At 38.5% G+C, this 24086-nt stretch overlaps 1 protein-coding gene across 3 annotated transcripts in view; it reads right to left on the reverse strand.

The window, feature by feature from the left end:
* The window catches only part of plekhm3 (pleckstrin homology domain containing M3), a 43216-nt gene that overhangs the window by 13077 nt on the left and 6053 nt on the right, over positions 1 to 24086 (reverse strand). For all 3 annotated transcript variants that reach the window (XM_011489277.3, XM_023950732.1, XM_011489276.3), the window contains 4 exons: positions 17775 to 18863; positions 5732 to 5877; positions 5348 to 5541; positions 545 to 608 (listed from right to left, as the gene is read on the reverse strand). In XM_011489277.3, the coding sequence (XP_011487579.1) occupies positions 545 to 608; positions 5348 to 5541; positions 5732 to 5877; positions 17775 to 18863 (1493 nt within the window). The remainder of the gene's footprint in view (positions 1 to 544; positions 609 to 5347; positions 5542 to 5731; positions 5878 to 17774; positions 18864 to 24086) is intronic.

Consider the following 24086-nt stretch of genomic DNA (forward strand, 5'->3'; position numbering starts at 1 on the left):
TCTGCTCACGATCAAAGATTTACTGAACACAACTGGCCAGCTGCACGTGCAGCGTCTCTGCGCAGCAGTAATGGCAAGAAAAAGGTTGATTGACAAGACCAACGGCCAATCAGGACGCAGAACACAGTGCGCTGTTAAAAAAAAACATGCAAAGTTACACTGGGAAAAAAAAACAGCAAAACAGAGAGAATAAAAAAGGAGGACCAAAACATGGCGAAGGAACACTTTACTGTATTTTCGACACTATAAAGCACTTAAAGTGTTTAATCAAAAAAAACACATTGTGGCTTATTATTCGGAGCACCTTCTATATGGATTAACATATATGTTTAGGTGTTATGGTAAATTTGCTTCCTTTAATAGGTTTTAATAAGTACAAACTGCTACTTAGATATTCACAAATCTGAGTTTAAAAATCTTAATCCACGTAAAGTTTACATAATTTGTGATAAAATCTAACAACGACCAAATAGAAGAAACGAATCTTTGGTTTTACTGAAAAACTCAGACAGGATTGTGTTTGTTTGTTTCCATGTGTGTTTACCTGCTGCAGGTCAGCCAGGGAGTACAGGTGAATGTGCTGTAACAGGTATTCCCTGGGAAAAATCCTGTAAACACAAACAGGTACAGATTACACAACAAGCGCCTTAAAAACACACACAACCAACCGGCATTCTTCTGCTTCTCCTACTTTAAAATGCTTTGCAGACAAACGCCTGCTCAAACTTTCCTGAATGAGGAACTTGTGGGTTTTGTTCATGACTTCAAACAGATGCTGGGACCAGAATTAGTGGGTTCTGGTTGGGACGACACGCATTGGTAAAAGTTGTTGAGGAGCTTTTGGGATTCCATTAGGTCTAAAAATGTCTTCAGGATGATAGAGCGGGTGTCCATGTGCCTCGTCTTGGATCAGAGGAGAGCACGGCACCAGGGTGAATCCCATCCACAGCTGTGATGAGTGTCACTCGAGCACAAGGACAAGGGTACGAGTCTAATCCAGATCACAGTCATCAGCAGCCCTGATAAAAGTCACCCTCTTTGCTCGGTTACCAACGGTTACCGTTGCAGCAATCACCAGACAACAGATAAATACGGTCCTGTCAACCCAACACACCCTTAAAGTGATTTGATTATAAGTTGCAGACACAGATTTGAAAACCAATGTAAACAAATTCCAACCGCTTGATAATCTTAAATTCTACATCCTAAATCAGACGTGTACCAAAGCTGTTGTAATATGTACCAAAGGAGGGTCCACGGCTAAAAATGGGCATTTGTTTACAGTTGGCCAACAAGATAATCCTTACAAACTCATTCATTTAATAGAAAAGCAAATAAACCTTTATTAGTTTTTCTGCTCCTTTAAATCACCACTGATTTTCAGTTCCATTCAAACAACCACTAAGTTGTCCTGTAAGCTAAAAAACATTGTCCCATAGGTGACTTCTAATTTGGAATTGAGACATACATTCTGTTCTCAGAATATAAATGGGATAAACATTACATTAGTAATAAAATAGAGTAAAAGTTGACTGGGTTTAGTGTTTCTGGCTTTGGCCTCCTTGGACATTCAACTTTAGTCGAAAATGTGGACTTTAAAAAGGATTCCACCCCAATGACTAAGATTATATTTAAGGCTTAGATGTAAACTTTTAGATTTATAAATACGGTATTTTAGCTCTAGGATTTCACAGTCAAATCTTGTGTCTTTTATTCTTCTATCTATCGCTCTATTAATAAGTGACAAGCCAATTTAACTATTAATATTTGTTTACACTTTTCAGTTGGTTAAGTGCAGCACTGGCACATTGGAAATCAGGGTTCGATTCCCTGGGTGTATTTGGGTGTGAGTGGGTTTAAAGTCCACTGCCTAACTATGTAGCCCTAGTGTTACGGGCCCCCTGTGCCGGTCCCCAGCCTGGATAAAATACTAGAAGAGCCTCTGCTAAACCACCAGTGCGAATCAGTGAATCGCTGAAGGGATATACTGAAAGGTAAACAACCGTCTTTTAGACTTTTCTAAATGAGTAAAATGCCTTTTATTAATTAAGATTTTATTCAAATTGTTTAAGTGCTTCAAATAGATCTAGAAGTAAATTTAAAAAACAAATCTGTTACAATCTAGAATGAATGCAGAAAACATGCAGGACTCCAACTGCTTTGCTGCTTAATCATCATTTCCAAAGCCTTCACATGAGGATTTTCTTTTCTTTGATTTTCTTGGCCACTGAAAGTCTCACCAAATGTCTTCTGTAAACACGACAGAGAGGTGGATTAGTGGTTACAGCACCGATGGTTTAGCATCTAAACTTTCCTTTCTTTCTGCTCTAGCAAAAGGAATTGGTGAGCAGTGAAAGGCTGTTTAGGAAACATGTTTATCAGAAAACTGCCAAAGATCTGTTTGAAGTTATTTAGAGAAGAAAAAAATGGCGTTGTTGCCATTTCTGATGACTCAATGCAGCTGTGACATCATTTGCATTTGTTATCAATGAGTTATAATCAAAAACATGGAGTTTAAAACCAAATACAGTGGAATAAATTGTAATATTTTTAAATTGTAATAGTTTGTACATTAAAAATTTAGCATCAGCTGATCTGCAGAAGACAATTCTTGGGCGGATTCTTCTCCTGAAGGTGGTTCCACCCCGAAAGCAGACGGATGACTTCAGGAAGGTTTTACCTCCATGGCCCTCATCCATCCTGCAGTGTTTGGAAGTGGAAGCATGAGCTAATGGGAGTGAAGTAAACGCAGCCGCTTTGATTTGTAACCCACGGTGACCAACATGCCATTTCTTTAAGAAATCCCAACTATTCCTGCTGTTGTTGTTTAAAACAAAAAAAACTTCTAAAATGAATAGAAATCAAACGTGGATGTCTGTTATTCTGAAAATCAGCAACTTAACAGGAAACGCACATGCAGGATACGTAAATACAGGAAAGCAGAAGTAATGTTTTACACCTCTTGTCAAATCTAGTGCAAAATGTAAGAAATAAAAGGAATGATGTTTTGGTTTATTGAGAAATTCACTAATAATATAGATAACTGCACCCTCTAAAATATTAATGAATACAAATTTCTGTTTTGACATGCATAGTGATGTTTCTAGGCTGCTGTTTATAATTGAAAAAGAAGAAAAATTAACTTTCCATCTAAATACCAAAAAACAAACCAAATTAACCTTTTTTTATTAACTTTATGGAGTCTTTATATCTGATAATATAATAGGGGTGTGTGCCTAATAATACAACCAACATTCAAAGTGTTGAACAACAAATCTGGAGCTAAATCTTTCTACTTTGAAAAGTTCTGAAAGATCCAAATCTATTAGTGACCTGGATGGGGGCAAGAGGCATCTTTCAGCATGCAGACCGGGCTTTTAGGGTGTGTGTGGGCGTGTGTGGTCCCCTCCAACCACCACAAACAGCAGCACGTACACACAGACATCCGTCTTTACACCAACAATGTACACACAAGAATGGAATGCGAGGAAACCAAAGGTAAACACATGAACGTCCTCACACAGAGACCGAATCAAGAGTCTGCATTATGGAATTATGTGAATTAGACAGCTTTAGAGAAATCTGATTTTATTATAACTTTAAAATCATCTTTACTAAAGTCTTATTAGGTTTGTTTTGGGAAGTTCTTTTAGAGAGACCCTTAATTTAACATAAATGATTACAAAGACGTTTTCAAAAAAGATTAGAGCTGCTAGATTTTATGATTTTGATCAGGAACAATAACAAAACTAGATCACAAAACCACTAAATACTGTTAACTTAAATAAATAACAAGGCTGCGGGGGGACCTTAAATAAGGCCCCCCCACAGCCCCCACAGCCATAAACTTAAACAAGCTTCAGAATTTCCTTAAATGTTCATGGAACATTTGATCTGAGATTTATCATAGATGTTCGCTGTTCCAGACTATTTTTAAGTGTAGAAATATATTAAAAAAATGATTGGAAACTAGTCTTTTAACTATTTATTGATTTAACCAGGAGTTATTGTCATGGTGCCTCTGGCAGTCTCTCCTACCCCTCCCCTCTCTGCTCTGCTTCCATCACCAGCTATGAACACTCAACTCATCAACCTACAGCCTTCTTAGGGAGATCCAGCATTCATCGCCAGCCCTTATGATGCTTAGTCTGGTCGCTCATGTATATTCTTGCTCATGAAGTTTTGCCTCTCGCTAACTTTATCCTTACGCCTCGTCAACAGGAAAGTTCATCACGAGTGTTCACCTGAGGTATGTCTCCAGAGCAGATCCATCCTCGTCTACTACTCCACAACTCCTGTCCACGCCAAGACCTCCAGCCACGCCACAGCAAAACCCTCCAGCCAAGCCACGACCCCCAACCAAGACTCTCGTTCAACGTCTTACGTCGCATTGCCTGAACTCTGCCACCATATTCACCATCGGATCACCATCCAGGAAAATAAACTCTTTAACTTACGTCATCACTCTCATGTTTCCTTCCGGGTTCCAGCATCTGGGTCTGTCTCGTTTTGAGATCACGACAGTTATCTTCTTTATACAGTTTTGTTCGAATAGAACACATCCAAAGGGCTTTTTACCAAACCAATCAAATAATGTAAACTTCAAAATACCCTTTATGAACATTTATTGTAAAAAGTATTACAGTCAATAAAAAATCTTTTAGAAAACAAAATCAATGAAGAAACATTAGAATTTTCATGTAGTGGTTTAAAATCTGTTAATTGAATACAAATTTACTCCTAAAATAAAGTTGTAGGCTTAGTTTGGTGGAGAATTAACCAAAAACAAGTCAAATAGAAACATAAAGCTTTATATGCTACAAAGACTAACAAAGGCGTTCCCCAACACGGCGGTACCTTTTAGTACTTTAGCAGAAAATCCAAGTATATCATAGTAGTTTGAGTAGTTCAGGCTTTAGTAAATACCCATGTGGTCAGATAGTAAAACTTGCAAAAGTACTGTGAAAGGAAAATAAATTATGTCCTTTTCGCCTTTTTATCTCAAAGATGAGCCTGAAGTTTCAAAAACTGGTTTAGTTTGATCGTGTTTTATAAACAAATACATTTGGGTCTTATCAGCATAGAAATAGATGTAAATAATGTTTCCTAATTATGCTACCTATCCCAAAGAGTCAAAACACCTTAACATAGTCTACACCCCTGAAATGGACCAATGACTCATGCAGAAAGATCAGGAAAAAAAAAAAAAGACAGAAACTACAATGTAGAAGAATTCTTGTTTCTAAAATCAACAGGCAATAATGTGTGTCATTACATTTTCTGTACTATTGTTCTCCTCTAAATTAAAATAGGAACGTAATGAGGAAACCCAAAGGTTTCTTCATACCTCCGTCTGAGGTCTTCAGCGATGGTTGCTCGGCAGCTGAACAGGTAGGCCCGCAGTGACTGGAGCTGCTGACGGAGACGCAACACGATGCTGAGAGGCTCACAGTGCTGGTACAGGCAGGGGTTGAGCTGATGCACGTCCAGCAGTGGCTCTTCATACACAAACTCCAGGAACTCCTTGGCCTGTTCAGATACCTGACATAGAACAAGGGAAGAACATAACGCTTTTGCCACAAGCCCCATTATTTGTTCAGTTTTGAGTGATCTCGCAATCTCCAGGAGCTCTTATTGTGAAACTTTTATTTTCAGATAAAACCACATTATTCCTTTAAGACCACTTCACAAAAAGAAAAGGTTAAAATCGTGGACGTGTTGGTCTCCACACCTTGTGTTTCGTGGTGTCCCAGTTGTGCAGAAGGCGTGCAGGGATGAGGAAGGAGTTGTCCTGATGGCAGCTCTGGCAGTAGTACCAGCCGCTGTAGCAACACACTTTGGCTTTCCCTCTGGATAGACCAATCGGATGCTGACAACCTGAATAAAATGGAGAAGCGTTTGGTATTGTACGTTACTCAATTGAGACCAATTTTTCTTCGTGTTACCAGAGAAAAAAATGAGTAAAACCATGTATAGCAGGGTTCAGTTTGGGCATCAGTATTAACAATTGAAACTTATCATTATAATTAAATAGTTAATTTAAAGGAAATAAAACTCCACTCTTGAGGTTAAAATAGAGTATATGCTTCCAGAACTATTTTTTTTGCTTCTATTCAAATTTTCTAAATGCTGCAATTATCTGACTAACTAAACCTAATGGCAATCACAGACAGCCTCAGCATTGAATAATGGTTTATACAGAACAATCCCACCAGCAAAACCTTTAGGATGAAAAATAATATCCAAGAAAATTCAAACTCATTCATTAGAAATGAGAGAGATACTTACTAAAACAATGATGTAAGAAGAATCTACAATGATATAAATATTTTACATTGCAGGAAAATAAAAACGAAAACAAAGTTTAGCAACGAGGAGTGACCATGAGACAGATTTTATCTAACAATATACTCATAAATTGGCAGGATTCATTTTATTTTTTCAGATATAGGACAATTGAAACACAACTTGTTAAAAAAGCTGTGCAATTACCACAAACACTGAACACAGACAAACAATGCCTACTATACATTAGCCATTTGTATTTATATTTACCAAGTTGAGGTTTTATTGTGACAGAATAAAGCTGTTCTTGTCAAATTATTAATAAAACTAACTTTTTTAGCTTAAAAACTATTTAAAAAAAATGTCTAGAATCATGTTAGTGTCTAATTATGGCAATTATGACACTAACAGGAAGAGGATCAACAACTGGTGTGGAGATCCTGCTGCATTCTGGGACGTCCCCCAAAGTCTGCAACTGTGGTGGCCGAGGAGAGGATGTTACAGAAACTGGACTCCATTATTGACAGTCCTCTTCATCATCATCTTCCTCTGCATGAGACCATGGGTGCACTGAGGAGCTCCTTCATTTTAACAATTCGAAGCAGGAAGGAGCGCTTTCACAGAGCTTTCTTCCTGTCAGATATTAGACTCTACACACCTCTCAGACACTGGACAATAATTATTATTGATGTTAAATTTTAAAATGTATTTTTTGTGTTATGTATTGTCTATTGGCTATTTTTAATTGCTGGGTTAACTAGGTAATTTCTTCTTTAGGGGATGAATAGTTTTTTTTTCTATTTTACTCTATTATCCTACTGTTTCCTGAAAACAGTAAATTTGTAAAGATGAACAGAGAGTTGCATAAGATCTTCATGTATTGATCCCTATATTTGAAAATTCTGTTAAAAAAACTTTTTTGGGGGGGAATTTGAAGGGGGGGGGGGGGGGGGTTAAATAACGGTTACAAAAAAAAAAAAAAAAAAACAATACAAGAAAAACCTAAACAAAACTTGGGATTTGTATGGAAGATATATAATTTGGACATATTTTTTAATCATCTTAATTAAAATGCGATAAATATATATCATTTTTTAAGTCAGCTTTTTAAGTAAAGTAAGTATTCAAACAAAAACTACCATCAGATTTTGGTAGTTTCACCAAAACAGTTTGCAGGTACTAGAGTATTTTAGAGCCTTCAAATACTCCCACTTAAAAGAAAAAAGCAATCCTATATATATTTATTACCTGAAAAGAAACTATTTAAAGACACATTTTTGCAAACTTAAAAACAAAACTTATCCTGGCACAGTTAGGCTAAGGTGGTTTTTCCAAATACAAGGAAGGGCCTTTAATTTTCGAGTGGCGTATTAATATGAGAAGGATGCGATGAGTGTAAGTTAACCAATACGTCACGATTAATTATGATAGTCTCAGAAGCTATAAGTACTTTTTTAAGAGGAAGCCAAAAATAAATAAAAAAAATAACATCAAAATAGACACATTATCAGAAACTGTTTACATTGAGTTTATTTTTATTCTGGTTAATTCTGATTTTATTGTCTTATGTCAAAGTAAGAATCCAGTATGCTGATGTCCAAACTGCGATTTCTTCTGACATTTGATGTTTACAACATCCTCCATCCTCTTCCCCTTAAACATATCTGCCTCTTTTCCCTGAAGAAATCGTTTGAAAACAGTGTCTTGGGTTTTCTCATAGTCACAACACGGCAGCATTCAATAAGAACAAGCTTTGTAGATCTAAAAGACCAACAGATCCTTTGCTCTATTCAGCCTGATAGCTTCCCCACTCAGCTTTGTCTTTCAAGCCTTTAAAGTTCATTCTTCCCCCAAACACCCGGACCTGAGCTGTGATCACACACCCACCCAAACAGCTGAGCGCTGAAGCGCTGCAACAGGTGTCTCTTATCCACACCATCTAAGAGGAAATCAGCAAACACTCAGCATGGTCCACATGAGAACCACTCCCCCTTTTTCCCCCCCCTAAATATGAAAGGTCCACTGAAAAAAAGGCAGAAAAAGGAAGTTGCTGGATGTGTTGGCGTGTTTATCTGGGTAATCCAGCATTGGAACATAGAGAGAAGAAAAAGATCTCAGAGATGGGAGGAGAGACGGGACGATGAACAAGATATGCATAAAAAAAGATAAAAAGGATGACAGTAAAGAGAAGTTAACCTACTCAAGGACTATGGTCTGACGTCTGAGCCCACGCACACATAATAGTCTAATCAGTCCCTAAAGATAAAAACCTTTTTTATCAGAGAAAAACAACATAGAAATATTCAATTCAGTTTTATTTATATAGCCCAATATTACAACACAGTTGTCTCAATGTTCAAAAGTAATTGTACAAATCAGTTATACAAAACTACAGCTGATTGCTAAACTAAACTGGGCATCTCTGCCCTCAGACCCTCCTTCTCTGTGTATATCAAGATCAACCCTGATCTAAACTGGGAGATGCAAAGACTAAAAAAAGCCCTAAAAAACAAGATGCAAAACTATTATTTTCAAAATAAAAAACCTGCTATTGATTCCAGTAAGTTAAATTTAAAAAAGTTCAAATCAACATTTCACTCCCATGACTACAACTTTATTTTAACTTTGGTTTTTTTTTGCCGTGTTCATCCTGGTGGTTTATCAACCTCAACATTACAACGAATAAAAGGCTTTGATTTGACGTACTGATTGATGTTTGGGGTTGTCCTGCATCATCTAGCAGTAAGCAGGCAGCGGAGCTTTTGGTTTGCAACCTCTGTGTTTACGGCCTGTTCAGGCATGTCCTACAGATGCTCAATCAGGGCGAGATCTGAGACACCAGAGTCACGGAGGACAAAAGATGAACCCTAGAGGCCTGTAAAGTTCTTCTGTTTTTGTTGGATTGGTTCTACCAGTACTGATTTAAAAAAAAAAGTAGAATGTTGGAAGGGTTCGTTATTATGGTGACCTTCAAAATGGTCGGCATTTTAAGACATTAAAACTAAACATAAACATGTCTGTGAGCCTAAAAAAGTGTAAACGACAGCAAAACAGAAAAGGTTGGACCAGGCCAGGAAGCTGCAATTTAAACCCAGTTAATTACAAATTACAGTTCCAACGTAATTTGTCGAAAACTTTCTGAAGGACAACTGAATGAAGGTCCCGGAGTGGAGCTCGGAAAGCCTAGATCTCACAACCATTGGGTATCTGAAAAGGGAGCTCTGGGTAAACGGGCCTGCTCTGAAACCACACAATGCAGATGAGCTAGGGAAAAAACAAAAAAAAAAAACAGCATGGAGGAAAGGATGGAGGTGCTTTCAGAAGGAACAACTCTTCCTGTCAGCTGTAGGTCATAAAAGCTATGTCACAGAACCAGTAGCACTGGTTTTAGCAATATTGTGAATCAAAATGACAACACTTGTAGGATAAAAACTTTTGGTTAAAGTACATTTTTGCCCATAAGTATGAATCGGTTCAATCGAGCAATGTGCCTTAATAAAAAACAATTAGTCAACAACAAACGTTTTTTATTGATTTGAGATAGCAGACAGACAAAGTTCTGCTAGTGACTGAAAGTGCAGTTCAATCATGAGAGCTAGATCAACGTGGGTTAAATGCAGCAATGAGCTCATGTTGTTGTTTGGAATGGACGCCCTTTCAAAAGAAAACCACAGGCCACTGGTTGGGAGCCAGCAGGCTGAGCTGCTGGTTAACAGTCGGAGAGTCACTGTGTCATTTCAAGGAAGCAGTTGACCAACAGACCATCTCGCGATCCAACTGTGGCCTCAAATTTGGTCGGCTTCTGTTGGAACCACAGGAACAAAGGCGCATATAGAAGAAGCCTGAAAAGCATCTAGAAACTGAAAAACAACTTGAGACTTTGACCTCAAATTCTATATCATGAGCACAGGAACAGGCAACACCTCCGCCTACAAACACATATGGGGCTCTGTAATGAATAACAGCATCTTATAAACACAAGACGTACAGAGATAAGAAAAGGAAGTCTACTTTCCTACTTTTCTGTTTTAATAAGTAAGTCGATGTGCTTAAGGAGAAAACAAACTTGGATATTGAGTTTTGTATTTTTTTTACCATAAGGCACACAAAAAATCTTTGAATTTCCTAAAATTAAATCAACAGTTATTACATTTATGTTTAAATTCTGGTGGTGTTTACTGACCTTGAATCTATTTTTTGTGGTACATGACGCTCAAAAAAGCTGTCAAAATGTTTTAGTACAAATTTGTTGAACTACAAAGCCACACTGTTGGGTGGATTGTTGAATCATTATGGGTACTAGCTATGCCACAATTCTGGATCGAGAAGCGAACCATTTGTTACACCATTAAACCAAATTGTAGGGAAAGTGAATTGTTGAATCCCTACTGCATACCAGTGTGTCTATCTTGAAAGTGTAAAACGTATGTTGTAGCTAATTTAATTAAGAAGGATTCAGTATTTACTGTTTTATTACATTACACTAGGGTTAGTAAGCAACTGAAAGCTTTTTCTTCATTGTTACTTGCTTGGTAGAAGAAATAATTTTTCTGACTTTTTAACTTTTTTTGTTGTTGCTTTGTAATACACAAATCATATATCGAACTGAAACAAAACAAGGACCCACAAATTTGAGATTTGAACCAAATTGTGGGGAAAGTTAATTGTTGCATCCCAAATGGGAAGCGTTGTCAGGAGCCGGGTAGAGTGACACATACTGTGCTCCTAGACAATGACCTAAAACAGTGAGAGTGTTGTTTTGGGTTTTAAGTGTTACAACTGAATAAAGTTGAGAGTTTTTGTCAATAACATTTGACTTATATGTTGTGTTGAACTCGCTGCAAAGGCTGTTGTTTGCAGATTAAAGAGGTGAACATGAATTACAACACATTTTGTACGAAGATGGATGGAACTTCCCATCAATCCCTCACACCAATCACCTGCTTCCTGGCCCTGCTAGGTATTCTGGGTAGTGTTGTCATTAAACACTTCCTGGCTTTTTTTGTTTCACTTAATTTGCCATATCACCTGATTATCTTTATTTTTCAACCACTCATTTTTCCCTTCAGTAATATTACATTTAGTAATGGTCAGAATAATTTGTAATTACAATCTAAGGCAATCAAAAATGACTAAAATGTAAAGTGTGTCTTTAAGGCAGTTTAAAAAAATTACTAAACCTCAATTTATGCACACAATTTTTGTTCCGCACAAGTTTATACTCATTGGTGGGAAGTGTCCCAGATTGACCATTAATCACTTTGGGTTTGATGATCAATGTTTAATGAAAAGCCTGCCAACATTCACAAACTAATCCCATTTAAAGAAAGTTCTTAACATTCCGGGTAGATCTTGTTAGCAAAGATTTGAAAGGAGTATTTTTAAGGGCAAAAACCTCACAGAACATTAACATTTTTCTACTAGGACCAATAGTCCAAATGTTCTGAAATAAGCAAAAAAAGCAGGAGATGTTATATAATGAGACTTTCTGAGTCTGATGAACTGTTGTAAATCAATAGAAATCTATTTACAGTCTATTTAGCAACCTGTAGTGGAAATTTTAGATTAATTAAAAAATATGTTTTTTTTTTTTTTACCATTGTCATATAAGAAGTGGGAAAAAAATTGCCGGTTACCGGTGCTACTTGATATTAGTTGCTCCGGAGTATAAGTTGCAGGAGCCAATAAAATGCATGATACATAACAAAAAAACATAAATATGTGGGTCTGGAGTGCAAGTTTAAGAGAAAAGTCCAACATTTATCAACAAATTCGCAAGCCCGGCATGAGGCTGCGTTCACACTAAATGTTATCCATGCGTCAACTACACATCTGCTGTTAAATTTAATACTTAATGCCTCATTTCTACATGGAGACTTTGACTTTATATCTCGTTTATAATGCATGAAAGATATGGATGATGTTGACAGATTAAGTTTATTTATTTTGAGGAGCTCTACAAAAGCGTCGATTATCACATCTCCATATCTGGGTTTTATGAGATCATTCCATCTTTTTTTTCTTACGGCGATCGTTACTTTTTATACTGTTGGAGCTGCATCTGAATGACTGTATTTAGCTGTTCTTCCCTCTGGTTTGTGAACCAGTTGGATGAGTTGCTGTCCTGCACTAATCCAAGGAAAGAAAAAATAATAATATCTGAAAACAAATAAGAAAAACAGCATAAAGTTCAGGAGGAAGTGCCCTCTAGCGGTTTTAGTGGGAAACAACCGCTAAAGGGTAACTGTTTGTTAGTTTGAAAATAACAAATATATGAGCCTATTTATGTTTTAAAAAAAATCACAAATATGTCACTCCTGAGTATCATTTGAATCCTTGGCCAATCTATAAAAAAAGTGACTTACACTATGGAAAATACGGTATATCTGGTATGTTGTTAAATTGTATTAATCGTTTAAGATAAAGAAAAACCATCCAGCACCATCAGCACAGTAACAACTGTTTTTTTAAACTGGTCTCTGATCTTTTATGCATCTTTCTAGGATGAAGAGAAAAAGCGCCACAGGGAGAGATGAATGGGAATTCAAACACAGCTCAAAAGGTCTACCGATTGTACGTCTATTCTCTGTAGTGAGAGAGGGTCACTCTGACCCGCTCCTGCTGAGAGGGAGAGACACATAGATACAGACTGAGAGTGAGGGAGTGATGACAGCAGGGCAAAAAGAGGAACTGTGCTTTCATCTGCCCGCCACTGGTTCAAACCAGTGCACCGCGGACAGGACTCTGCTGTGCGCGCATGTGTGAATTCAAACTAAAACGACAACAGAAGCTTTGATGTCTCCCATTCATGCCAACCAAACACTCCAATGAAAATGTGGACAAATGGAGAGTACCGTGTGCAAGACTGTCCGAAAGACATGGAAACTGTCCACCTTTTGATGTGAACCCACCTCCTACTTGCCTGGTCCCCTCATATCTACCACACCCCCTTCATCAAAATGGCCTCCTCCCATCCAACAGACTCACATGGTCTCTCAGGGGGCAGGGGGCCTGAGAATGTGCTCCACACAACAATAGGGGCAAAAATCCCAAGGACACACTCTGCACATTTTCAATGTTAGTGTGTTTGTGGCGAGAGGTTACAGGCCAATGGGGGAGTCAGTCTTCAAACACACTTCTTCCTTCAAAAGGAATCTCAAACGCAGCGACTCCCATATGTAATTTATTTAATACATTTTGCATTTGGATCTGAAATGACCGATCGGCGGCCTTGTACATGGGCAGGAGCAGCAAATGCATATGCAAAGAGTGGCATTGAAACAAGTTCAAAGAAATGACGTTTAAAACTAAATATACGCACTAGGCATCTAGATCTGTGGTCGCAACCATCAAGAGATCTCGTTGAGAGCAGAGGCTTCTTTAAAGAAATGAATTTCCTTTCAGGGTATTGAGAAAATAATGGTTCTGATGACAAAGGCTTTTGAGGTTTTGCTGGACAATGACAGTGTTTCTTGTTGGCGGTAAGATCTTAGAAATCTTTCATTAGTATCAGTTTTTCTTTTCTTTTACCATAAGTGTTTCATTAGATTGTAAAATAAATATACAGAAAAAAAGAAGGAGACGGAACCAGACAAATATCATCAATGGTTCCCAATATCAAGAGCATTGTACAGATATGCCCTAAGATCAGCTGAGACCATTCTATCACCTTCCATTCCTAAGTTAAAGCAAACCAGGAAGAATCAAATGTTGCAGTTCTTCAGAAGACAACTGGAGGCAGGTTAAAGAAGGTAACGATTCTCCATCAACTCCCATATTAAAGAGCCTTTTTTGATTGGCAGGCAATGGGTGAACTCAACAAAGCTTCAAACTTTACTTTGTTTCATCCAATTGCTGCTTTGAAGATGTTCCTGAGGTGGGCAGAGCAAAATCCAGTCAAAGTGCCCTTTTCCTCAACAGGTTTCACACAACATTCAGAATCCAATGGGTGATGTCAGAGGTTATTGGTCCAGTGTTAATATATCTTCATGGTTAGGACGTAAATTTGGGCTAAAACATACTCATTTAGTCAAAATCAAATACACATCAGGACAAAAATCTCAATCAAGTTAAGAGTCAATGACTTGAACACGGTCTAAAGGCAGAGGATCTGAACACCTCCATGGTTCCACTTATACATTATAAATATGAGCTGAACTATCAGACAGCTTAACTCTGCCTGAAAATGCTCCAAGAGACAAGACAATCATCCCTAACACCATTGCAAATCTTTGGTAAATCTGTAAACCTTTATAGTGCTTTACTACCTTCTTAGAAGGTCCAAAGTGCTTTACAATCACAATCCCATTCACCCATGCACGGACACACATTCACACACTGATGGTGGCCCCGCTACCAAACACTGGCGCCAACCTGTAACCACCAGGAGCGATGTGGGGTTCAGTGTCATGCCCAAGAACACTTCAACACATGGGCAGCCAAGGCAGGAACCAAACTAGTGATCTTCCAAGAGAAGATTGACCGTTCTACCTCTTAAAAACTACCACGAAAAATTTTTCTTTTGCTAGTTAAACATTTCAGAAAACCATTTTGAGTTTTAAGAGCAGTTTTTTTTTAAAAAGTATTTTTAAACACAACGCTATTACTATTGTGAATCGTAACACAATGAGGTTAAAGTTCATATGTAGAGCTGTTGATCTCCACTACGTTCATGGAAGAACTAGCCTCATTCCGAGTATCTTATCATGTTTATCATCAAACTATGGTCACTTCATCAAACCTTCCACTTATTCTTAATATTTTTATGTAGATTTAGGAATGATTTTACACTTTAACACGGCACTGTTCAGAAGCTCCGAATCGCTCACTTTCATCTTTTTCCAAAAGATGAAAAATATCACAATATTTTTGTGTTTCCAAGGAGACAGAGCTGCTCCTATTTACTCCAGTTTTTCCATGACATGTAGCTTTCAGCTGAATGTCCAAAGTCCAACTAGTTAAAAAAAATGATTACGTTTATAGATGAGGTGGTGAGCTAAGGCAAAATGAACCAGAGTCCATCTGGAAGTGGACCAAGACCTCTTAAAATGAATCTCGAAACTCTTGTTAGCCTGGACCAAAGTTTCCAAAAGTGTATACACATCTGCATACTTGGTCTGTACTAATGTAGAAAATGAAGCATGTTCCATTTTAACTGATCCAGTTTACCCCGATAGAGCTAGCACATCAGTCAGGAAAAAACCCCAAGATAATTTAAACATTTATCAGTAGTTCTACTAAAGGTTATCAACAGATCTATGAGCTTGAAAAGACTTGATTTAGCCTTTTGGAATTAGAATAAATTGATATCTCACTAAATGTAAATGAACAGATCTTCGGTCCTTGCTAAAGATTAAAAAGAGAAACAATTGAATAAATGGGGGCATGGCTGGGTAACTGTGCACAAGGAAAGGGGAAGGCTTTCGGCTTAAATGAACCGCTGAAAAGAAAAGAGAAAGAAAGGAGGGACAGAAATAGACTGAGCAAGCAAAGGTGTGCACTCTATAGAAAATGGATGCATCCAGCTGTCCCGTCTATCCAGCTCTGCCCTGAAACCCTTCCAGCACACAGCTACACTCACAGCTGACCGCTGCAGCATCCCCAGGCTGCTTTCATTGGCTCCCATTCATCCATTTTTTTCCATCTACGCTGGGGCTTAAAGCCCACCAATTATCATCAGTTGCCCCCAGACGGCCTCCATCGTTGTTCCCGTTTCAGCTGTCCTTTCAAACTGCTCTGCATTAATAAGCCAGTTGTTACAAATAAAAAGGGAGGTGAACGGTGATTATTCAAAGCCCCTCTAAGAGAGGGAGAATGAGATGAAGCCCATGTATAACACCCGGAGTGACTAAAAGCATAGTCTGCCATTTGTAGGGCTGTACACGGACCAGAACAACGGAAATATTCATAGAGACCGAAAGGTTCTTGAACCCACATGGAGCACAAGATTATCTCTAACAGCAGTAAAAAAGCTGTTTTAGACATGATGAAGTTATCAGTTATAAATTAAGAATTGGTGAGTTGGTGGACATCCTAGGCATTAATAAATACAAGATTTTAAAATGACAGCTTTCAAACTTTTTTAAACTTTGAAAATTTATACCAAAAAGAAAGAAAACTTTTCTGAAAACTAATCAATAATTTCACTTCACTGCAAAAGTTTTATTTAACCACTAAATGGTTTCTGAGCATGGCTGTGTTTGCACCTCAACGTTCCCCCAGGGGAAAGGTCAAATGGGGAGGACAAATTTCACACACCTAGGTGCGTGACAACTAATGGGACTTTAAATTTGTTTAAATAAAAGTAAACATAATTTAAATTATACCCAAAAGGACTTTTGTCTACATAGGAGGCGGGCATCAAACATAAAAGGGCTCCATCTGATTGGTCAAATACATAAAGGGCTCTATTTGATTTGTTAAATACTTTGAGCTAACATGAGATTGTTTTACATGTGTGTAAATATTTAGGATAACCATATATCGCAGTTTTTTTTCATCTTTTGTGATACGCATATCGCACAAGCTAATATCAGGAAATAGATTTTTTTGTGCAGGTTTTAACATAACTAAGGACTTAACTTATTTAAACAACTTCCATCAGGCTGATAAATACATCTGGTCCAGTGATCATTCTCCAGAAAATGCATGTTGAAGGAAGTACACAGCAAACAAATGCATTAATTCTTTGATGCATACCAGTAAAGAAACAGTTTCTTTTGCTTGAGGCAGACCTGCTGCAACACTGGCTGATGCACACTACTCAAACCATCTTGCAGAGTGGTTTCCATCTACCAAAGAAGTTTTTATTAATGCCAGATCATCCTCTGAGGACACTTCTAACCCCCCCACTGGGCAAACCTGGTTTTTTGGATGCCTTTTCTTTTGGTTGGGTTGATCTCAGAAATGTATCTTAAGAACTAAAATAGCTGCAATTTACAGTAATTAAGTCAAACATTTGCATTAAGAAAAACATAATATTTTTTGTGTTTCAATTGTTAGCCACTTTGCAATGCCATTTCATCTGAAGAAATGTAATAATTAAGAATATGAACCAATTAAAAGTTTCAGGTGTTATTCACATTTGAAAGAAAAAAACAAATGTGCAGGGAGCTTTTTTTTTCCAAATTTGTATTCCCAATTTCCCAACATTTATTCCCAATTATATATTATTATATATAATTATATAATCCCATTTTTTTGTGTATGAGTTTTATATTCTAAATTAAAGAATGACAAGACATGCCCCATACATAAACCCAAAGGCACTAAGAATTGATGCAGGAGAATGAAAACTACTAATGTAAATCAAATCTACAGACATAAATGACTGTAGACTTTCTGTCTAGATCTGCAAAAAAGGAGGGATTGGATAGGATGGTCAAAGAAAAGATGTACAACATTCTGCAGAATCTATGAACTCAACAAACATGGAATAGTTTTAGCCACTAACAGAGTTCATGTGTAGTGTGCTGAGAAAGGCCTCTTACCTGCACACCTGAAGCTCTGTGCAGTGAGCCCCTTTTCCACTGCCAGGCATGTAAGAATACTGAGGAAGCTGGTGGTGACTGACTGCCGCTTAGCTCTTTGGGCCTCCCTCTGCCTCCTGTCTCGAACAGGTTTTGATCTCAGCAGCAGTCCTTGAAGATCTTGAGGTCTTTCGATTGACTCCTTTTCTTCTTCTGCAGGTCTCTGTGCCCCCATCACCTCTCGGAGAGCTTCCACCCACTCCCTAGCCTTCAGATGATCGTCTGCCTGAAATTTTAGCACTTCTTTTGGGAAAACAACCTGAAAAAACTCATCTCCTTGACCCCACGGCTCTTCATTCTCTTTATTGTGCTGTACAGTCAAGCAGGAGGCAAGGGAATACTGGAGAACAGGTTGGGAGACGGGTCCTCGGCCTTCTGTGGGGAAGACCTGGAGAGTAGATTGAGTAAGAACAAATGTGAAAGCTCTCCAGTAGTTTTGATCCATCAGCTGGTGAAGCACACCAGCTTTGAGTACATCCTGGGGGTGTTGGGTGAACAGAGGCAGAGTGGTGGGTCTGCTCAGCACACCACAAGAAGGTTCTGCTGGAGTCGGCGTATCGCTGTCACCATCAGGTCTGGTGTCAAGGGCAGATGGAGAAGGCGATGAGGAAGGCGACATGGGTACTGGGAATTTGTTCATCTGTTGAATTTCTGTTCCACTCTTGTGGTGGCAGTTTTCCTGCCTCGTGGGTCTAACCGCCTGCACCTTCTCCCATATCAGCCTCCGCCACTGCATGGCTTCCCACTGACTGGCTGCTCTGAGCTGCAGATGTGTGCTGCTGAAGAACACAGCCTGGAGCGTGCGTTGGTCAGCAGGCTGGCTGATCTGAGCGGGCTGGCTGCAGGGAGCTGGTGAGGTGACACTCTGGCAATGCGACAGCGAGTAGGCGGTGCCCAGCTGGCGGTTGGCACTGCTGTCCAGGGTGTACAGCCGGAGCTCGCAAGGAGTCAGCTGCACAAAGCAGGGAGTCCAGCGGCCCCGCGGCCCCTCACGCTGATCCATCTCACCCTGCTTCACCACACTGCTGCTGCTACTGTTGCTTTTATCAGCTGGAAAAAGACACAAAAAAATAGAAATGAGATCAAGAATCTCCTTCAATGTGTGTGTTCTTATAATCTGAATTTGAAGGTAACCTGTAATCCTTGTGCTCTTAGATGACCCCACCCTTGCATTGACATGGTCTCCCTACCATGACAAAGGTGGATAAAGGTGGAAAGATTTCATGTAGACACCCCTGAGGTTTTCCTTACCATGAAGGAGGGTCTAAGGGCAGGAATGCCCAGCTAAGTTTAGTCTGTTAAGTTAGTGCGGTTTAAATTTTCCTGTTGACTCCTACGTATTCATGATCCTTATGATTTTATGTTCACTTTACAATTACCCCAACAATTCCATTGAGAAGACTGTTGTGATTTTGGGCTATATAAATAAAATAAATTTAAATATAATTTTGTGTCTGTTTTCATCTTCCTATTCATTTATGTTAGTGTGTTTTCTTATCACATGTTTGTGTTTATTATATTATTGTGTATGTGATCTTTTTTTGGTTGCAGCGCTGCTGCTTTGATTTGGCTGTACATACTAAGAGGACTTGAACTTGTTCACTAGTCTTAGCTCTAGTTTCTGCCATCGTGAGACGCGTCTGCGGAGGTACTGCTACATTATGACATCCTCACCTGTACGCCATAACTGTTCACAACTTCCATTAACCTTACCGATACTTCACAATTACACTTACCACACACACACAACATCCATACGTTCCAGTTTCAACAATGTCCCTTAAAGGGCATATATCATGCAAAATCGACTTTTTGAGCTTTTAAGTGTATTATAATGTTTATTCGTCACAAAAATATCCCAAAGTGGTTTTTTGATCAATTGACGCATTTCTGAGCATTTCTCTAAAAACCTGCGCTCTGAGGACATTCCAATCCATGAAAACGAGTATTTTCTTACATTGTGACATACATAAGAAACACATACACACTTTTTCTGCGCAGCTAGCGGTGATCAGCAATACACGTTCCTTTATATGCACAACATGCTCATTTACCTTAGCAAAAGTTCGGATGTTGTTTGTTTTTGTTGGAGAAACGGAGTCACGCTGCTGAGGCCGACTCTGGGTTGTCATAAAATGGGCGGCACCCAAAAGAGAGAAAGCTGTTGCCTTAGAGATAGAGTTGTCCTACATCCAGGTAGGAAAATGAACTGTCGAAATTACTCATTTCATTAAAAAAAATGAGTTCTTTAGTGTGCCAAAAGGTAATACATTATCATATATATGGATGTAGTTTAGCCTTAAGGCTTAAGAAAAGCATGATGTAGGTCCTTAAAGGTGGCCAAATGAGCCTCAGGGAAACTGCAACACATACCTGAATCCTCCTTCAGAAGTGGCCGATCCTCTTTACTACCCTCCATGGATCGGGAAAACCCAAAAACCTACAGCACCCGTATAGGTCAATACCCGTACTGATGCATGGGACAAATGCTTCAGCTAGAAAGGTTTTAAGCTTTACCAGCCTAAAAGTTCTGGACCAAAGTTTACAAGGTTCTTAATAAGCCAACCTATTATTGACCAAGATTTATGAACATTGTCCTAGACCTGGAACCCATTTTCTCTGTTTTTTTACCAACTAAAAATTGAATAATAATCACACACCCATGACACACAACATAACTAAAACTAAAATTGTCAAAGTTTGAGCAACAAAAAGAGGAACAGAAAGCAGCAGCTGGTTTATTGAAAAGCCCAAAAAAACAAAAATAAACTAAGACACGATTCTTAAAAATGCTACCAATAAAGTTGGCAAAACTCTGGTGTTGCTAAAACTGCATCCAAGAACCCTGCAGTCTGAGCTTTAATTTTAAACTCAATTTGAACCAAAACTCAACTCTTAAACTGAACTGACAACTAATTTATCAGCAAACACCCCCACTACACACACTGTAATTGTCCTATATTAAATGTTCCTTTCTTTAATTTGCTCAATCACTCACCTAGAAAAAAAAGGAGCCATGCGGTACCTCACTGCAGTGGGTTACTTAAGAGTCTACAGCCTCATCAATCTTATCAAACCACCAGCAGACGTGGTGTCACTCCAGGTCGGGGACTTTGCATGTTAACAAACCTTTTTGCTAAAGGAACAAATGAACATGCAAATAAACCTAACCGCAATCAGCTCGAGCTGATAGGCAGCCTTTCACGCTTGGGAGGGCCGAAATGAGGATAAAACCGCTTTGTGAAATGCACCTCCATGACTACCAGGTGGATGTGGACATCACACAGAGCAGCAGTCTGATGTGCAAACCCAACCATCAGTCTGAATTAACATCTCACTCAGAATGCTGCTGATTAAATCTCATGTGCTAAAGTCCATTTCGATGCAAAATCTATTTTAGTAACAGTGTGTTTTTCTCCAATCTAAGATTTATTTCTTGTTAAATGAGTGTCAAAGAGAAAATAGGTTTAAAAAAAGCTTTGATACACCATTATTTTCATCCTAGAAAATAGTTTAATCCCCTCAAAGCCCCGGGCACCACAGATGTAACAACTCAAATTAAAATTTGTACCTAGTAAATAAATAAAAAAGTCTATACTAATAAATTTCATCACCTTCGCAATGACTGCCACTAACAAACAGAGTTAAGGATTTATAGCTACTTTAAAGAGATATAGGAGAGTGAATTTTAGCTGCTTTTGAGGAGCTACAGTGAATGATCAAGACTTGTAACAAAACAAGGAGCATGTGGACATCAGAGTTTGGGAAACTGCAGAGACAAAGGGCATACAATTCAGTTCACAGCTTTAACTGAACTGAAACTTGTAAAAAACAAAATGAGCGGTAATGTTCGAGTGGTAGATAAATTACCACAGTTATGCCCTCCAGCCTGTGAATGCCCATCCATGGGTCAATTTTGTTTTACCCCTCCATCTGGTTTTGAGGGCTTATCTACATTTAATAAAAATGTTTATTAGTAAAAACTATGCAGGAATATAATCAATATTCCTTTGGGTTTTCACACCCAAAAGAATCGGCAAAACTTGATGAAATACTGAAAAAAAAACACCTTTAAGGTAGGATGCTGTAGCTGTGTAAATCATCTGGACTTGATAAGTTTGCTAGAAGGTTTAACAGAAGTTGATAGAGGTGTTCTTTTGTGTTCAGAGTTTTTTGCCAAAAACTAGACATGCATTAAGGTCTGAAAGCTACGGGTCGCTTGTGAGTTCTGGACATTATTATAGCCTTTTATAGTGACTGGTGCTATGGCTGGTTCTTAATAACTCATATTTTTTTCCCCATTAGTCTTCAGTCCCAGGTTCTCGGGAGCAACTAGAGTTATAGGAAGTCAGCAATTCTGAAATATGCTTAGGAGCTTGTCCATTTAAAGCTCTTAAAGGTAACATTTAAAAATCAATACTAAACTTAAACAGCAGCTAACATAAAAAAAAATTAAACTGAAGTGATACATGCACTGCTGTTTCTTTCTGCTTAAAGCCATGCTGCCACGTTCTGGTCAAGGTGGAAATAGGTGATTGTAGATTTGTTAAGAAAAGTGAAGAGGGAGTTGCAAAAGTCTAAACAAGAAGAGATAAAAGTAGGGATGATCATCTCCAGGTCAGATTTGGTATATTAACCCCCTAAGATAATAGAAACTTGGCCTGCACAATATACCGCAAATTTATCGTTATCGCAATATCAAGCTGTGCAATATGCATATCGCGAAAGACAGCAAATTTGCAATAAATGGTTACCTTAGATGTGGCCAAACAATCTTATGGCAGCTTGAAGTGTTTAATGGATTGAAAGAATCCCTTTCTGCATTTGACCAATCAGATGGACCCCTTCACGTTGTTAACTAATCGGATGGCGCCCTATTATGTTGTATGTTCGCCTCCTATGTCAACAAGGGTCATTTGTAGTATAATTTTTAAGCTGTTGTAATGGAATGGGAATAATATTTTTGGTTGTTTTGCTAATTGTTTATATACCGCAAATTATATCGTTATCGCAATATTAATTACTAATATCGCGAAATATCTTCATTTCGTGCAGCCCTAATAGAAACAGTTTTTTTTTAGTCAATTGTCTTGAAAAGTCCAGGTACTTATACTGGTTAAAAAGAACATTTCTGAGGCTTGGCTGGTAAACTGAGCCCAGAAAACCAAGAGGGAGTTTCTGTACAGGAGCAATACAGTTTCAGTTCTTTGATGGTTTAATTGAAGGCTGCACATTTGAATATCATCAGCATATAAATGGTAGAAAATGTTTTAATAATTATAATTTTGTCAAGAGGGCTAATGTACAACAAGAAGAAAATTGGAGAAAGTTAGGAAGGAAAAGGGAAGATGCAAAATCCTCAACGTTGTGAAATTGCTATTTGTTTTTGCAGATTTAGGGGGAGGAGCCCATTAAAGGGCTTTAGGGCTTCAGAGGAAGCTTGTTTAATTAAACATACAAGTATGTATCTATTTATATTGTTAATAATAAACAGCTAATTTTCTTTAATTGTTCAAACAGACATCTCCAGCTGTCTCTAATAAAAGCAGCTTTTCTTGTTATTATCTGAATATAGACATAGTGACCATTCGAAATCACTGCCTTCTGCCTATTATTATCCTTCGACTACTTCTCTTCTTTCAGTACAAACTAAACATCCTGATGTCTTTTCACACATATGCTAATACTAAATAATCCTGCCTGTATCAGGGGCTGGGTAATTGGGTTGCCTCTTCTCTCGCCTCATTTGAGGCCATTTGCTGACAGGATTAGAGGCTATTATCCATCAGGATCCCTTAGGATCTCCTTAGGCCTTCAGATGGCCAAAACACACAAATGGGCCGTGTTTGTGCGTTAGCGACGGGCTCCCTGCCTGAATGCGGGCAGTCGCGGCACAGCTGTGTCATTTCAACTTATCATCATCATCTTCTGTCATTATTGCTTTCTGTGAGGATGCTTCAGTACAGCGTAAGCCCCCTGATCTGCAGCCCAAACAGTCTGGGACCCCTTTGCTCCTGAAGACTCTCAAAGGGGCTTAGAAAGGGAAAAGGATGATAGAACTGCGTCGCTCACGTGACGCAAGGGCCCAACCTTCTGGTCAGAATTAGGAATAATTAAAGTTCAAAAATAAGCTCACTAGGGGGGCAGGACTTCAAATTTGACTTTCTACGACACCTGTGTCACGTTCAGATGACTAAAGTTACAATTTACACAAACAAAAGACCAACATGAAGCAGCACAGGCAGATCTACTGACGGACTTTTTTTTACCTCA

Source organism: Oryzias latipes, chromosome 21 (assembly GCF_002234675.1).
Source record: "Oryzias latipes chromosome 21, ASM223467v1".
Lineage (NCBI taxonomy): Eukaryota > Metazoa > Chordata > Actinopteri > Beloniformes > Adrianichthyidae > Oryzias > Oryzias latipes.